General features: G+C 37.9%; 1 protein-coding gene across 15 annotated transcripts in view; it reads right to left on the bottom strand.

Annotated features, from left to right (window-relative positions):
* Positions 1–18640, bottom strand: part of KMT2C (lysine methyltransferase 2C) — a 188627-nt gene that overhangs the window by 79823 nt on the left and 90164 nt on the right. For all 15 annotated transcript variants that reach the window (XM_056485255.1, XM_056485264.1, XM_056485259.1 and 12 more), the window contains 5 exons: positions 7081–7243; positions 6247–6418; positions 3554–3668; positions 2595–2767; positions 1686–1846 (listed from right to left, as the gene is read on the bottom strand). In XM_056485255.1, the coding sequence (XP_056341230.1) occupies positions 1686–1846; positions 2595–2767; positions 3554–3668; positions 6247–6418; positions 7081–7243 (784 nt within the window). The remainder of the gene's footprint in view (positions 1–1685; positions 1847–2594; positions 2768–3553; positions 3669–6246; positions 6419–7080; positions 7244–18640) is intronic.

The following is an 18640-nucleotide window of genomic DNA, read 5'->3' as shown; positions in this document are numbered from 1 at the left end:
GCACAAAAAAAAAAGAAGTGAAACAAATATAACTTTCTGCATCAAGAAAATCTTTTTTAAGTTCAAAAAGCCAGCAACTATTAGGTGATACTACTCTTAGCACGCTAAAAGCTGCTCTCAGACTCTGCCAACTTAAAAGTGGTATTTTAACTTCAAAGAAATGATCACTTAGATTGGCTCCAAATCTGATTTTGAAGTACAGAAGTGCTCTCCTGGGTATAAAACACTGCATGACTGTACTGATGTAATAGTTCCAGATTACTCCTAGCAGCTGAGATGATAGTCCTATTCTTCCTTGGGGACAAGAGCACGCTTGTCAATGTTTCTACTAGCTAGAAATCCTAACAGAAGCATTGCTTAAAATTTCAGCCTTCCAAATAAACCTGCTACTAACTCAAAAGGGGTTTTGTAGTTGTCAGCGAGTTGTGCCCGTGTATGTTTTGCTTTGGACATCTTCAAAATGCTCTAAGAACATTGCCTGGGAGTCCACAGCCTCTCCTAAGCTTTCAGAAGGGAAATGATCTGCAAAGGCTGAAGTGGCCACTCTTCCTAACCTGATGGCCGTGTTCACTGACAGAGTGAACTCATTTACAGACATTTACCTTCTGTCACTGGCCTTCCTCTACGAGCACTTTTCCATCAAAAGGTAATGTACAGGCTAACATGAAAGGGATGATATGTTTACAAAACATCAGTTTGAACACAAACATCCAGTCCAACTTCCCCTTTCCTGCCAAAATTTACCAAAATTTACCATTTTTCAAAACCACGGATACTTATGGATAACAAAAGATCAGTGCATAAGCACCTCTGCTTAAGCCCAAAAAATGAACATGGCAGTGGCTTGCAGTCAATCTGTTACATTTTACCTTGCTTCTGAATTTAACCACAGCTGTACTTCCAGGGAAGTTCAGCCTGGATGAGTGTAGGTGCTACCCAGTGGAAGGTGTGAAATACACAAAAGCATTTAGTTATGACTTTATAACAGGGCTCTTGTGGATGACCCAAGGGGCTCAGATCAGCAGATGCAAATTCTTCTTGTGCTTCCTTACTATACTGACTTCTTTTATTAAATACTTCACACTTTTCCACAACTTTCTGCCTTCTGCTTGATTTGTCCACTTAGACAAGAATGTCTCAGAAACAAGATGACTGGTCACATACTGCTTTGAAAAAGGACACCTATTAAAAGCTGTCTAGTTAAATAAACACCTGTCCCTTGAACACAGTCCAGCTCCCACTGCTCTGTCCTTCCTGGATAAAGTGAGAACAGGCACCATGAGACTGACCAGAAGCTAAAGAGAAAGAAACATGAGAACTAAAAGTCTCCAAGAACGTCTGTCTACCAGGCACAAATGAGTGAAACAGCCAGGCTGCCAAATGAATACATTTATGAACTGTACCACATCCAAAATAAATTAGTGAAATTTACAGCAACAGGCTGAGAGGCTGGAGCTGGAAGTTGAGAACCACAATTATGGTGCTAACTGCCCATGTTTGTATCCAGGATCCTGAAGCCAGAAAGAGAAGTCACCAACGGATTGCTTCAGGAGCTGCTGTTAAGAGGAAGGGATGACCTTCACAGAATAGGAGTCTGAGAGGCTGGTTCACAAAAGACTTGGTGAGACTGCAGATATTGTATCTGATGCTACCATTTTGGAACTGTGAAATTTAAGTTCGATTACCTGTTATACTGTCAGATTCAGGAATGAGTTCAGAAGTGTTCATTACATCACATGACTGAGTCTGATCCCCTTCTCCTTGTCTACAGAGAGTGCAGATGTAGTCTTTCAATTGAGACTCCAATTCACTACCTGGAGATCTGTCACATTCTATGTGAATCCATCTGGGGAGATTAATTTATTATGATTTAATTTCTTGTGACTGTAATTTTAGTGATGAAAATATAAAGCATCATAGTAAAAACCCATTTAAAAACAGCATTATTTCCCATTCCTATGGGGAAATAAAGATTTTCAACAAATGTCTGATTATGGAGAATTTTTGAGGAATAAACATGGTATGTCAGCAAGTCAAACAGTGAACAAACTTAAAGACCTAAATTGTCCCTAAAGCAAATCAGACTCCACAAGACGTAGAGCATCATCAATATGTTGCACAGTGAGATACAATACCATTAAATACAAAACATAGTTGACATTCTTAAAATGTTCCAAATAGTGTATTTTTAATTTTTTTAATTACCAGAACAGAAGAAGACATAAAATTAAACAGAAAACATCAACTTGAAAATTAAAAAGAAATCAGATTACTGCAAACAACAGTCTTTAAACTGTAGGACAATGATGTTTTTTAGCCTGCTTCCTCACAAAATAGGTGAAATGCAAGATGCAGCAAGCAACTGCCAGGTACCCTCAGGTAACTGCCAATTAATACATATTTGCTAAGATTAAAATAAAACTATCTGCTATTGTTCATTGTATTTAGGGATGAAGGATCAAGGAGCTGCACAAGATCCTGTGGCACTGTGTATCAAAAACAGTGTACATCCTTCCCAGAAACCCATCAATGACACACACCTCATCATAAGCTTTATGCACTTTGGTACAAATTAACAAAAGCTGGATACTTACCTTTTGCACATGTGACAATGCAACATATCTTTCTGGAAGTCTTGGAGGCACAGTTTTTCACAGAAAGGACAAGATAAGTTGTCTTGCTGTTGGTAACAACTGTCACATACCAAACAATTATGGTGCCACTGACAACTTGTTCGTGTGCCACACTCAGCACATACTCTACAGTTCTAGAGATCACAAGAATTTAGTAATTAATTATGATATTTCACAATGTGATAGAACTGCCATTAACTGACATTTTCTTGTTTTGAATTAAATTTAATAGCTTTTGTCCTTGATAACACAAAAAGATCCAAGATCTGATAGCAGAGCATGAATAACCTGCACAACAGCAAGAAGTTTCCTGACTACTCCCTGACTTGAAAAGAGTATTTCTTACGAGATCAAACTTTTTCACTGCTACTCTCAGTTATCTTATGACTGCCACAAACTGATGTAACACTACATCCATCTCATATACAGAGATTCCCCACGTTACACTGCAATTACTCACAAAGTTACTGAAAAAACAACAAATTCATCCTGCCTTCCTCAAATACAATGGTACCCAGGAGCTGCAGAACTGTTTTGGTAAGCAAGGAGGAGTTGAATATAAAGAGATTTCAAGTATAGATTACATACACTACTATATAGCTTTGAGTTCCCATTGTATCATGACAGCAGCTGCTATTACCTGCAAGTTACCCACAGCACCTGGATCCTACACTTCTCTTTTCCCTATGGAGGCTGATTTACTGCCCTATATAGGCTGCTTCAGCCACAGCACTGACAGCTCCCCCCACAGAGCAGCTGTAGAGCCACAGGATTTACATCCGAGTGGGACTCCTTCAGAAATTACAAATGGCATTGCACAGCAACAGCAACCCACAACACACCTGGAACAGCATGATGTGGATAACAAAGTTTGGGCTCTTATAAATGACAAGGAGTTACTCTGAAACCTTTCCACTTACTTTACATTTCCAACCATTTGTTGGTACGGCATCCATAACTGGCTGCAGACAGAAAGTGTGGTAGCCTTTGTCGCATGTATCACACACCAGCATCTTGTTGTCTTCCCCAGAGTGTCTGAGGAAAGTAAGGAGTAATCAAAAATAACTTCAATAAGTAGCAAAAAATATCTGCTTCAAGGGAAGTCTACACAGGAAGACACAGGTGTGCACATAAAAATATACAAACACTTCTTACAAATATCTCCAGAAAAAATGCCTTCAAATTAATTTTTAAATGAGAGTGCAGACCACTATGTTTATTCACAAAGAGCTGAGCCTGTGCAACCAGTCTGAATACCAGGTACTGGCCCACCTTCACTTACAGACATGTAGACCGATTTGATGACCTTTCTGTATTGAAATCAGTTCAAAATCACAATATACATTTTATTTCTTTCTGAAGAGAATATCCAATTGTATTTGTTTCTGCAGTCTGACAGTAATTTTTCCAGAGGAAAAAAGGAGCCATCAAGTCTGACTATTAGAGCTCCTACTATGTCAGACAGTATGACTGTAAGAGCAAAACAAGCATTAAAGGAAGAGACTTCAATTTTTCTACAATGATGTATTACAGAGCTCCACCATTTTATCCAGTGATAAAATAAATTTGCTGAGAACAAAACAAATAGTTTGGTAATATCTAAAGGCATTGTGTTCTGCCTTAGTTTAAATAAATTAATTCAGTCAGTAAACATGCAACAAGATTTGCCTAGATAAAGCCTTGCAGTATATGGCATTATACATGCTGGATACTACCTCATTATCTGGAGACCTGCTATTTTAAAAATCCCTCTCTTTGCATGAAGATACACTTCTTTGCTGCTCTTCCAATAATGGCAAAAAACTGCCATACTGCATTAAGGAATTACAGAATCAAAGAAAGGTTTGGATTGGGAGGGACCTTAAAGACAATCCAGTGCCATGGGCAACCTGTTCTGAGTGCCCCTCTGCTCAGCCTGTACTCGTGCCTGGGATTGCGCCAGCCCAGGTGCAGAAGGTTGCACTTGGCTGTGTTGAAGTTCATGAGGTTCATACACAGCACCACCTCTCCAGCCTGCCCAGGTCCCTCTGGATGGTGTCCCTTCTCTTCAGCATCAGCTGCCTCACTGCCCACGTCATAATAAAGATTTTAACAGCACCAGCCCCAATTCCAGACCCTGAAGAACAACACTTGTCACTGATCTCCACTTGAGTCCTTGACCCCAACTCTTGAATCCATTGAATGCTTCATCTGCCAAATTAATTCCTCTCAGTTTGGAGACAAGGATACTGTGTTGAACAGTGCTGAACACTTTGCACAAGTCCAGGCAGGTGACATCAGTAGCTCTTCCTCCACAAACTCTGTAACCCCATCACAGCAGGCACCAATTTTTCAGGCATTGTTTGCCCTTAGTGAAGTCATGGTGTCTGTCACCATCATGTCCTTATGTCCCATGTGTCCCAGCACAGTTTCCAGGAGGATCTGCTCCATGACCTTGGTAGGCAGGGAGGTGAGACTGACTGGCCTGTGGTTCCCCAGGTCTTCCTTATTTCCCTTTGTAAAAACGCAGTCTATGTTTCTCCTTTTCTAGTTCTCCTTTTCACCAGACTGCCAAAACTTCTCAAATATGATGGACAGTGGGTTAGCCACTTCATCCACCAGTTCCCTCAGTACCCATGGATGTGTCTCACGTGATCCCATGGACTGGGTGTGAGCACATTTTATTTTCTCTACTTTGCCACTAAAGAGAACTTTTGTTAGCAAATGCTGCAATTACCCAGTACAACGTTTTCTGGGATACTTTTTAGAATGTGCTTCTCTATTCTGGCTTCATTGCTGAGATTTGCTATCTGCTGTGTGTGATCAGGGAACAAAACCCTTTTTTTGAAATGGGTTGAGTGAATGCTAGCAAATACCAAGTGTTCTGCTTGGCAAACAGGAAAGCACTGACTGATCAGACACATGAGGCAGTACTAGAGAGGGTTTTTTCCCTTCGTACTATCCCAGCTGACCTGACTAAAGCTGAAAAAAATTCTTATTTCTTTATCCTAAAAATAACAAACAAAAAACAAGCAAGTGAAAGAATCCTGCAGCACTCATCAGATTAAGTTCAGAATTTTCTAAGTGAACCCTTACAGTGCCACAGCAATTAAGTTTCATTGTCTCTGTCTGGTGCAACCACTCCTTCAGGGCCACTCACGTCACTTTGTTTCTTTACTCAACTAAGCCACGGTTTTTTTTCATAATGACTCTTTATCTGCCTCTGAAACACATTATAAGAGATGGCCTAACGCAGGAGCACCTGCCCAGTGTGTAGGTACAGACACAACTGAACTGTCAGCTGAATAAAAGCACAGGTTCTCAGACTGTGAAGGCACTACATTAAAATTATCTATCTGGTAAATCTGAGAAAAATCCTTCTGTATAAAAGGAGGAAAAAATCAGAATGTTTTCTGCTTTCCAGAACCTGCAAAGATAATGGTAACTCTGGTGGTAAAACAGAACCAAGTTTCCAATTGCTCAGCTACTTAATACAGCATTGTAACAGACAGGATGGGCAAATAATATACTCTTTTTGGAAAAAAATCCCAAACACTTAATGAAACATGCATTTCAAAATCACAGCACATAAATCTCACACCATCCTCCTCCATGTCCTGGAAGTCTCACTTACTTGCAGTTCTGGCACACTTTGCAATCAGGACACTGCCAACCTGCTCTTTTTAAAGGTGTGACTTGAATGTCCAGACACATGCCATGGTAGTGCTGGCCACAGGTAGTACAAAAAAGTTGATCTAAGAGGTCTCCAGGGCTGTCGCACACTGCACAATTTGCTTCTTCCTTTGCTATAAAGAAATAATTTTTTTCAATTATTATTTTATTCAAAATTATGAACAATTCAATGAACCCAAAAAATTACTTTGTTCTTATGCATACAAAACTTGATCGTTCTTATGAAATTCAAATTTAATTAATATATTTAATAGCTACTACTTTAATTCAGTTTTCTCAACTAATCTTCTCATAACAAAAGTACATTCATTTTAAACCTTAATCAAGTCTTACAGAAAGAAACTGTTTTATTCTCCTCAAGATAAAGCTGAGAGCTTCAGAAGCATCTCCTCTGTGGAACAAGGAAAAAATAAAACTCCTAACAGACCTAAATCTATTATTTAGCTGAAGTGTTTGCAAGAAGGTTGTTTTAACTTGAGTTAGGACAAGCAAGTCTATCAGTTTGAACTAAAACCTGACAGAGGACAAGCCTTACCAGTAAACTTCTTCCTTGTTCTGTCATTAAAAGAAAAATACTTAGCTGTGCAGTACTGCTGGTCTTTAAAAACAGAAGAGTAAGAATTCACATCTTTCCTATTCCTGAACACACACAAATTCTTGTGTACATGAACTGTGACAGTGCATCTAAACAAATTCATACTTAAGCTGACCATGTGACAGTGCAGTTTTCTTAAAACTTGATACTAATTGTGTCATCTGAACACTATGTACTTACATCTTTCAGGAGCCTGATCAATATGGTCTGGACAAAGGAGGGACAAGTTACTGAAATCCTGAAATGTGCCTGCTCCAGCAGCACAGGGGTAATGGTACATCTGGGTACATTTCTCTTCACAGCATTTGATAGTGGCTCCAAGGTGCTTACAAAATGCACATCGCTGAAAAACAAACAGAACAAGTCATTAAAAAATTCCTTTTCCTTCTAATTTTTTAGCCAGATCTGTTCCCCTCCTTCATTTAGCAGATTAACACCTTGGCCAGTAGGAGGTAGTGAATACTGAGAAGGAAACTAGTGGGGAGTGTCTTTCAGTGGCACTCCCAAATCTTTACTTAAAATGTTTAAACTCAGTCTAAACACGCTCTGACGATTAAGGTTCTTTTCGTCACAGAAAAGCATTTTCATTTTATGTTATCTAACTTGAGCTATGCCTTCAGTAATGGAGCTTGGAGACTTATTCTGAAAATAAAGGCAGATGACACCATGCTGTCAATAGGTTATGACTGAAAACCACATGGCTCTGTAAGCTGTAATGTAAAACCACAGACACTGTAATCAGAAATGCAAATGGAAATCAAGTATGATGTTCTCCCAAAAAATCTTACTGGCATTACACAATTCTCTCTGGGACAATAATGCATTACATAACCTTCCACTTTCTTCTCATCTCGCCTTTTAAGACTACACAAATATCACCACCAAACTTTGAGAAGTCATAAATAAGTACCATTATTATTAGACACCAGAGAAATAATTTCTCAGAAAGAACTATGCAATGATCCTCCAGTTCTCTAGTCAAGAGAGAGCAGAGTCTATCAGTCAGCTTGTTAAAAATCACCCACACCTTTCTGATTCAGTTAATCAGTCTTTTTTCTTTCCCGGATTCATTATAGTCCCTGAAGTAACATCCTTTTGCACTTTTTCACCAAGGCAACAATACTTTTTAAGTCATAGCACCATAACATTTTGAATAAACTTAAGAAAAAACAGGTCAGTGGCTCACAGGAAGGCATACATAATATACAGCAACAACTGAGCTCAGGGACTCTCATTTTTCATAATAAAGATACAATACTAACACCAGGGTGTTTGATTACTAGCTGAAGTGTCAAGTAACATCCAAATAAGAACATAAACCAAAGCAAAGAAAAGTTATGTACTGTATCTGCTTAATTCTTAGAATACAGACAAAATTTATTACCATAATTCCTCTCTGTTTCAAAGCCTGACGTGAAATTAGGCATGAAACAGTGCTAGTACAAGACCACAGATATCAAAACCAACCCATATGAAAACACAAATCACAAAGCTGCCTGTGTCAACAGCTACCTTGATATTCTTTAAAACCAGATGAAATTAATATATTCAGAAAAATATCTGCCTGCACCACAACTCACAGACAAGAGACAGAAAAAATATTAGTGTATGCTAAAGAGAACTGCAGTGTAAAGAGATAAAATGCTCTGGGTACAGAACTTAAAGGGGATCACCAAGGGGAACTACTGCCAAGTTTGTGGGCTATGATGCTTAGTCTGTCCCCTGATCTCCAGGACATCTCACCTCCACCCATGTCTAACACCTGCTGACAGTAAGGAGAAGGTGCATCCTGTTACTTTACCAGCTGAAATGCAGAGGAGAGAAGGGGGGGACAAGACGAGCAAATAAATAACATGGAGCTTCTGAAGGAAGGCAAGGCAGCAGAAATTATAATTACATTTATGGAGAGCCAACAAAACCAAAGTCCTGCAAGAAACTCCTTTTAGAAAATGATACCCCCAGTGAGCACTTGCTGAGGATGCTGCACAAGGTAAATCCTGAACTCAGATGTAAAACCATGACAATACAGCCCAAAGCCTCCAACTTCAGGAACTGCAACTCCATACTGAGCCACGCACAACCACTGCACTATTTTGTTCTTGATGTTCTGAAAACCTATGGAGATGACCAGGTTTAGCTAAGACACTTTTACAGGACACACTTTTCTCAAAGATTTTACTCAGTACAAAAAAAAAAAAAAAAAAAAAAAAAAAAAAAAAAAAAAAAAAAAAGTAGGAAGGGGAACTTGGGAGGAGCTAAGGTCCAAAATATATTCCTCAAAGTATTCAACAAGACTTTGCTGGATCCCATCATTGACCCTTACTATTTAATCAGGAAAAGAAAATAATGAAGAAACTGTAAGCACTCAAATAATCCAACATTTATTAAAAGCGGGGAATAATGGAGTAAAATAGCAATATAAATGGCATTTTTAAATACCACATCTGTTTTTCAAAACCACCAATCAACCATGGTACGTAGCAAATATAAAATCAGAATGTAACTTTTCCCAAATGCTCCATGACTAAATGATGAAATTATTGAAAATGAGTGAACTACAGGATTACTAAAAAACCTTGAAAAATGTTGATGTTGGTTTAAGGAACCACATAAAGATGCTGGAAGAAAAATGGAAGCCGAAGTTGCATGTAATTGAACCCTTCAAACCCATCTGCTAAACTGCACTGGCAATGAAAAGCATTTGGCAGATAAGTAAAACACACTTTGAAAACAATGTGGTATGTATCATCTGAAGCAAATAAAAAGCACAGAATATCAACATTTGCTGAATTTGTAAGAGAGATAAAGCAGTCTGAAGAAACTAATGCCCAAAGGGATTTTTTTGGCAGCAGATGTTGGTGAGAAGAGTTACTTTTCCAGCACTAGAAGCCAACACTCTTCTGAAGCCAGGCCCCATGCTATGACCCCAAAAGAACAGCAGAAATGTATTGAATTAAACAAAAATATTAAAAGCTCTGCTAAATAAAATCAGCAATGAATACTACTTTACTACTGCTAAAATATGGAATCATGACAGCAGGAGATGGAATGAAGCAATAAATCATACTGCCCATGAGATGCATGCCCATATGAGGACAGTACCAGAGCCAGGGACAGTCTGGAGTCTCCAGTTTCATTAGTATGAGCAAAAAATAAGGTGTTATATGAAGGGGGTAGAAGCTGAATCCGAGCATTCAAAGGGTCGGTATTGGAAAATGGTAAGCTGTCAAGGCAAGACAAATACTGTTTTGTTTATGGATCAAATAATTTTACATTGCTGTTCTACAGGGAAAAAAACACCAACTTTACAAGGTGTCAGAAAGCTGGAGAGATAGTTTATTACTTATTCATAGTACACTCAAGGAAATAAACTAAAACAGAGCCAGCAGACTATTTTCCTACTCAGAAAATCCTTCAGTGGCTACCAACTGTTCCCTTCAGCAAGTTCCTTATGCACTTGTCCATTGCAAAAAAGCTCTGAGTCCATTCCTACTTCTGCTACTTCTTACTATTGGGACATCCATCATTTAAAACTATCCACTCCTCTTTCTACATGGCAATTTTGACTTTTTTTTTATCTGCTTTTTCAGACAGAAAATGAACTGATTTGTAAAAGCAAAAGTCATGCCATCTTTAAAATTTAATTTTAAAATTCCCTTTATTTACTAATCCCAGTGGCTCAAATATGGCACTGTTGTACAAATACAGTGGAAGAGGAAGAACTAAGTGAACTAACAGAAAACACAACCTGATCAATCAATTCTGTATTCTAGCTCTATGGGAGAATAGGAGAACATCCTCCATGAAGTAAGAGCAGCAGAAACCACACAGAAGATTTTGAGGAAGACAAAAACTCATACCTTCTTGCTACAACTGTAATTGCACCAAAACCAGCTAAACAAAAATGTTCATTCTGCCTTTTTCAGCTCAGCTGAATGTCACAAATCCTACTGGCTCTACTGGAAACAGATGGCCAAACTGGAAAACCATGACAACAGCAGCAGCTTTTTGTTTGCATATTTCTAACCTTGCCGCTGCTCCACACTTTAGAGTATTCCAAAATCCCGCGCAAGTTCAAATTTAAAAAACATGCCTTTAAGACAATGTAAGAGTTTATCCAGATAGTACCAAGAACTAATCAGAAGTCATGTTTTATCTTAATTTTTTTGCATTATCCTATTGTTAAACAATTCAATGTATTACGAACAGATTTCAGACAGTTTAGCTATTGCGAACGCTGTCGCACAAACCTGTGACTGAAGAGAACTGGACCTTAACAACCTGTCATTATTGAGAGCATGAAGAATTTTTTATATAAATAGTGATTAATGAAGTATGTTCTCAGCTAGTTCTGATAATCTTCATTGGTTACTCCATCATCTAGAAAAAGCTTTATACTGCTTGCTGACACTAATGACCATTAGCACCTCTCATGTCAAATACATTGGTTTAAGTACCATAAAGCACTAAAGAGCACAATGCAGTAAGTGGCAACATAAAAACAATTAATGGCCTTCACCTTAACTACTGATTAGAAGCACTAAAACAGAACAACTTTCCAGGAGTACTGCAAATTACTTTCTAGATTTTTAATTTTATATGACTCATGTGACAAATTTGGAAATTACTTCAATTTATAACAAGCAAGTCAAGTAGAAATCAGTTATTCTTCTTCCTCAAACCTTAACACAGTGACTCAACACATGTAATCACGGCAGAAAGCAGAAGTCCCTTTAAGTTGGAAATTTCAGGCTCTCTACAAGTCAGTACTTTGTTTCTCATTCCTACCAGCTGCCTCTCTTTTTCACCTTCATTAAAAAGTACATTAAATAAATTGTGTTAATATTAAGGTATTTAAGAATTCAGAGAAAAAAGCATTCAAGTTCTGGAGGGGTATTTTTTTGAATAGTGGCGAATAGGTTAAAAACTTGCAAGAATCAAGTCTGTTAAGTAAGATACCATTTTTTATTTGAAACCTGAAATAGGTAGACGAAAACGTGCAAACTTTATGGCACACAAATTCTTCCTCATAACCTGAAATGTTCCCAAACCCTGTTTATCCAGAAGCTCCACAGAAGGGTTTGGGTTCTCCTCATCATTACATAAACTAGTGGAATAATTGCATGCATATGATTTCCCTCACAGACTCTGACTTCACTGCTTTTTTCACACTTTCATGAGGAAAAAAGGGTTTTTTTTACTCACCTCCTTGCTTTCTGCAAGATTTAGGATAATGTAAATGTTTTAAGAGAGGCTAAGCTTTTCTACAGCTAACAACCAACTCCCTTAATTCCCATCTAATATCCATCATGGCAGAAGAACATGCACGAGCCTGTTGTTTAGTTAGACTGTCAACAACAAGACGGTCAATAATGTTTAATGTAATTTAAACTGTGGTTATTAGGCTTCAGCATCAGCAACTCCAGGACAAACAAGGCAAGAACAGAAATCATCAGCTTTGGTTTGAGGCTGCTTTTTGGCAGGCTCAGAAAACAGACTATTGTGCCAGTTCCATTTGATTCATGCTCAGAAGGTCTTAAGAAGTGTGTGTAGACATTTCTTTGTGTTGGCAGAGCACGGGCTGAGCCACAAATTGTTGGAGGCTCGAGAAAAAATAATTGAGGGAAACATTGCTACATGCTTGTCGTTTAATGATAATCTCTAGGCATCTGTTACGGGTCATTGCAGAACATACTGGGATGAAGTAAACTTTCTGTTGAATCCAGCACCTAAACTCCTAAATCATATATAGGGATTCTGTAGGTTATGTCATAAGTACATTTATAAAGGCATTCAAAGTAGAAGGAGAATTTACTGCTCATACAGTCACATTGTTCTTCCTAATGACATATGGCTTGATAAGGACATCCAAACTTCATTATACTTAATAAGGCTTAGTCATTTTATGGACTTTACTTCATAGCAATTCAGTTGGCCAAACAGTGGGTGTCCATTTTCAGGCTCCAGTGACAATAGTGGCCAGACCTCCATTGCCTGCAGCTGGAATTGGATCACAGCTCACAGGCAGGCACACCCACAGGGCTAAAATTTAGATTACAGTCTCGAGCTGTCCTATGCTGACACAAGTTCTCCACTGGTACCACAGCAAAGTCCACACCAAGGTTTTTGTTAGCATATCACTATCAAAGAAGGGATGTTAACGGAGACTGTTTAAAAATACTTTCATACAAATCCTCTTCTGTTTTTGCAAGCTTTTTGAAAAGTAAAAAGTTGGGCTAAACTTCTTGTAACACATCTCTGAATTCTCTTACATATTTTTTGAACACTTCGACAAAACTTTCCAGTCATTTCTGAGAACAGAAAAGTCATTAACAAAAACATTTTGCTCATCTGAAAAGCAACTTCATTCATGGGACTTGCAATTTTTCATGAGTTTTAGTATGAGGGATGCAACTTCTGCCCTTTCCCTGCAAATCTATCCAGATGTGACCAAGCTAGAGAAAACAATCTCATTTTTTTTTTTTTTTTTTATGTAAAACATTTCCACAAGTCTGTCAGTGAAAAATCATAGAAAAACCTACTCTCATTGATCACGACTGATCCTCTCCAATTTCTAGCACGGACTGGACATCATGTACTGCCAGCAAAGATTCCTTCAGTCTGACAAAGATTAGAGGGAGGAAGTCTGTAATAAAGCCACTGGAATGGAAAGCAGACATCCCTAAGGATCCTGATACTATTGTCACTTAATCATCTGGGGAATAGGAGTATCCAGTACATAGTCAGATGGACAAGTAAGGAGCAAAGAAACAAAAGGGATTCACAGTGTGAGTGAATCTGATGAGACTGGGCAGAGAAACCATGGATGGAGATGGAAGCTGCGGAGGAGCAGGGATAACACTTGAAGGGCCAATTAATCAAACCTGGGCACTCAAACTGGAAAAAGACAGAAGGGAACTCAGGTCTAAGACTCAGGAAGTGGTGATGGGACAATTCAGAAAGGGGAGAGAAATGTTAAGGAGAGATGAAGCGTGGAAGTGGCTAAAAATATCAACTTAAGCAGTAAGTCAGAAGTCTGAGGCAACTGAAATTGGATGAAGATTAGAAGGAGGAAAAATACACTGTTCTCTGACACCTAGTGCTGTATCACTATCACCCAGCCAGCTCAAATAGCAGTGCTCTTATGCAGCCACAAAGGCTTTAAACCTGCAGTTTGGGAGGTCTCTTTTTTCTTTTTTCTCCTTGACAAAAGGAAATGATACAGGCAGACAAATTACAAGGCAACACAGAGACACAGATAAAGGAATGAGCAGGCACGCACGCATGTACATATGTGTGTGCATTGAAACACAGGGAGGATTACAGATCAAACGTGGATTTTGTGCATAAAATAAATCTTTTAAGAGGAGTTGCTGCTTTAAAGAAACCTGTTACTGTAAGACTGTGCTTAATTTACAGAGGGGAAAAAAAAGGAAATATTGGAAAAGGTTATGGATGGCTTGTGGGAGAAGAAAAGCACTTAGTCATGGCAACTGAGCAATGGCCTGCAAAAGAGTTGTAGTTTCATTTCCTCCATGAAGCTCCTTGATGATACTGCGCAGGGCATTAAGTATAATTTTTCTTTATTCTTTTTAGTTCTTAATGTTACTCTTTAAAGCCAGGAGTTTTCTTTGCCCTGTAAAAATTCAGCCTCACAACCACAACCAAGTGAAGGAAGAACTGCAATATCAGTGCACCCTTTTTAACTAAGGCTGAGTATTTTTGAAACTCTTTCAATTTACCATCCAAATAAGCAGGTATAAATGAGTTCCACTTCTCTAGGGGAAAATGTAGCCTAAGCCACATAACAAGGCCATATAAATCTGCTATTTAAAAAATTACAGACAAGATATTCACATGTTCATTACAGTAAAAATATTATAGAAAAACTCATGCAGAAATAAGGAATTCTTTCTTTTTCAGTATTATATGTATAGTCTACATACCTACACACTAAACAATGATGAAAATATTGAACGTTGAAGAGGTTTATATTAAGGCAGCAACATTCATCCTGTGGACTGAACTGGGCACAAACTCTTCTGCATGTGACCATGCAAGTAAAGATGCATAATCAGCCTAGGCACAAAAGACATTAATTGTGTGCACAGGACAATAACTGTATGTTAAGGATGTTAACTGTGTGCAGACAACCTGTCTTCTGGCATGGCCTTACTTTGTGTTTTCATTTTATTGTCTTAATAATGCATTCTTTTAAGAAAGATTTTGTAGATACATTATCCTGATTTAACAGAAAGTTAATGTCAGCCAAAGTCAGTATATACACTCAATGACACATATAATTTACAAGGTAATAGAAGGGATGAAGTGACAAGAAACTCTGGATTATGTAGAGACATAAAAAAATGAAAGAATTTCCTGCCTTTAATACCCTCCTCATTAGTGAGCACCTCCTTAGTATTCCTTCCCCACTGACTGCAATCAGTACCTTATTGTTCATAATTCCTATTTCCTTGGCTGTTCCTAAATTGCACTCTCCAAATGGCACAAAGTCATCGTAAACAAAATCCTACATCTTCAGTCCACTAATTTCTGTAAATTGAGCTTAGACAAAGCAATTAGGTGGCATACTTTGAAACTACCAGCTTGAACACTAATGTAATTCCTTTCCCAATAAAAACTTGACATGCTTTATCTGGCTGGGGCTTTTAGCTTTTTTTCGATTTGACTGAATTAGTCACTTACATGTATTTGTCCCATTGCTTCTCCCAAGACATGGTATTCCCAAACATTATATAATTCTTTAACTCACTAGCCACTGAAATAAATAAATAAGCCCCATGTCTTTCCATCCTGCTCCTTGGTATTTCTCAAGCAAGCATTGTGAATTGCACCATCTTGACTTAGAATTCAAAACCCTAAAATTACTGGTCAAACATTGAAGCAGGTTATTCAACTGTTGTTCTGGGCTTCAGGGAGGTTAGGGTAAGAAGCGGCTGTTTGTTTCAGTTTTGCAGAATGTTGCCTTAGTAGCTTGTGAAGAAAAAAGCTGCCAAATTTTGTAATGAATTCCACAGAACATTAAGTCTGATGCTTAGCAGAAGCCATAACTGTTAAGTAAATGATATCCTTTTGATGAATACCCTTATTTGAAAACAACATTGATTCTTCTAACCCTCTAGCAGTGTCCCAAAACAGATGTGCACAACTGCAAATTCTGTTTGCTTTCAGGTTTACGAAGTGTGATGACATTTTTACAATCCTGCATGAGCCCTTTTACCCAGGAGTAAAATAAAGCACAATAATTCTTCACCATCTGTTTGTTAATTTTGCATTCATTTAACTTTGCATTTTAAACTAATAATCATTTTCTTATAATATAGTTTGCTCCATTGGTAGAAATTACAGCTGTTCAATTTAAAAAAGAATGGTTTATAACAGTTTTCCTCTAAATAATTCCATTGCTCTTAATTATAGGAATGTTAGTGCCAGCAAATGGAAAAAACTGCCAGAGATTAGTGTTATGCTTTATATGTCACAGATTCCCTCAGTAAATGTATGTATTTTCTTCTGTTCCAGTACCAATTCCTACTTGGTCTCTTTAACATTAAACCTATTCTTCTCTACTACAATGTTTTTTAACATTGTTATGTGTAAAGGTACAAACAATTAAATGAAGTGACTGTTTTATTTGTGCCACAAAGTCAAACCAAGCACAGTCCTACTTCTTCATAATGCTTTTCCTTAATCTCTAATGACAGGACAAGGAGGTTTTGATATTTATATTTCAGCTGGTTACAGCTAAACTAGGGCTGGAATAATGTCCTAAAAGCTTTTTCTCACCATGTTTACAGTCAAATGGGGAAATCCCATTCCTTTATCAAAAGTAAAACCACACTGAAATAACATGAATAATACATCAGAGCTAGTGAAGAGGAAACAATTTGGGTCAACAAAAGATGTGGTGCCTGGAGAGAGAGCAGGAGCCAGTCTGAGATTCTGGAAGTTCTGTTGTGGACTCTCTGTTATGCTCAGGACAGGGCATTTTCCACACAGACCAGGCTGTAATGTCCCAAGCCCTAACACACACTGTCCCCATGCTGACACAATGCAGAGTCCACTTCACTGAGGTTCATCATCATCATCATCATCATCTACAAATAAACTCCTCAAGAGACATGGGCTGCTCAGCTAATTCATTTGAGCAGTCCAGTAGTATTAGAGAACCGTTCAGATGGTTAAAACAATCAAGATGATTGCACTGTTTTCTAAAACCAATTTTATCTGATGCCACAGAAATCTCAGCATCAGATGACATCCTAATGCTGTGACAGTGTTTAGATAACAATTCTGTCACAGTACTAGGATGAGTATTTTACTTAAAACACCCATAAGGCAAGAGATGGTTTACCACAAAATTGATTTATATCAATTAAAGGAGTTCAGAAAGGGCTGAAGAACACTCAACTGGTGCCTAAGAGAACTTCCAGAAGCACCACACACAACAAGCTCATATAAAATCTGGAGTGAAAGTACAAGCACACGTTACTGAGATGCTCAGCTTCCAGTCCTACCAGAATCCTGCATATCCTGACCTTTCAGTTTCCCAGACAAGTGAGCACTGCTGCCAGGACCGACCTTTACTGGGGAATTTATGCATCATAGTATTTTATGTCTGACAGGAAGCAAACATTCTGGAGGTGCCCAAGGCACCTTCTGATGTGATGGATACGTAATGGTAACAGTCTTCCCAATGATTTGCCATCTATTTCAAGTCGCTCTCATTAAAAAAACTCACCTGGTATGACATTTGAGAAAACGGAACCTCCTACTTATTGAACATATCGAATCCATTTACATTTTGGGAAATGAACATTTCCCTCACAAAGCTCAAAGAATAATAATAACAAATGAACTATTTTCTTGTGTCATTTCTCTAGAAGTTCTCTACTTGCTTTTAAAGATTTATGATTTGTCATCTCCCTGGAAATACCACACAAACACCTAATATTCTGTAAAAACCTGCAATAATTGAAAGGCAAAAACCCCTCAGTATTTGCTTGGATATTTGGTTGGATTAGGTATTTCGATTCAGATTCACTATTCATTCTGCAGATTCCATCATTCTTCTTGGTTCTTTGCAAAGAAGCAGAACTGGGCAAAAAGCAGAGTGGGCGACAATTTTTTGAACAGAAAGGAAACATTACAGCATAAATTAAAAACTGCAAAGGGAAAAGGTTAAATGTGGAAGCACTCGCAGTTTTATAAAAAAAGAGTGTCTAGATTGCATCTTGAATACATATATCTGAAATGAGACCATGACACTGAAATATAGTGCATCAAGTTTTTTGCACATGTTAGATGCTTCAGGAAATAAATATTTCTTTATTTCATAACAGCTACTTTCCCTCCCTGATGTACTAAAGAGGAAAGTGACATCTTTGAGGGAAACCATTAGTATCACTGAAAACACACTGGTTTAAAAATAAAACAACTTATGTGAACTGCAGCTTTGAGAACCTGCCACTTCATCAGTTCTTCAATTAATATTATTTAATAGGATTCTTATAATTAATCATGACTATGATTCATGGAACACCTACACTCATTACTGTCAGCAGACCTACTACTATTGCCTGCCTACTTTTTATTCCCAGGTCAGATCTGCAGAATGGAGAGGACAATTATATACATGAAAATAAACAATATTAATTCTTTCACATAAATAATGACTATCAACAGTGGCCTATTAGGAAAAATAGCTTTAATGCAAGTAATG

This window comes from Oenanthe melanoleuca, chromosome 2 (genome assembly GCF_029582105.1).
Source record: "Oenanthe melanoleuca isolate GR-GAL-2019-014 chromosome 2, OMel1.0, whole genome shotgun sequence".
Taxonomy (NCBI): Eukaryota; Metazoa; Chordata; class Aves; order Passeriformes; family Muscicapidae; genus Oenanthe; species Oenanthe melanoleuca.
The sequence above is the reverse complement of the archived record's forward strand: the minus strand, read 5'-3'. Positions and strand labels throughout refer to the sequence as shown.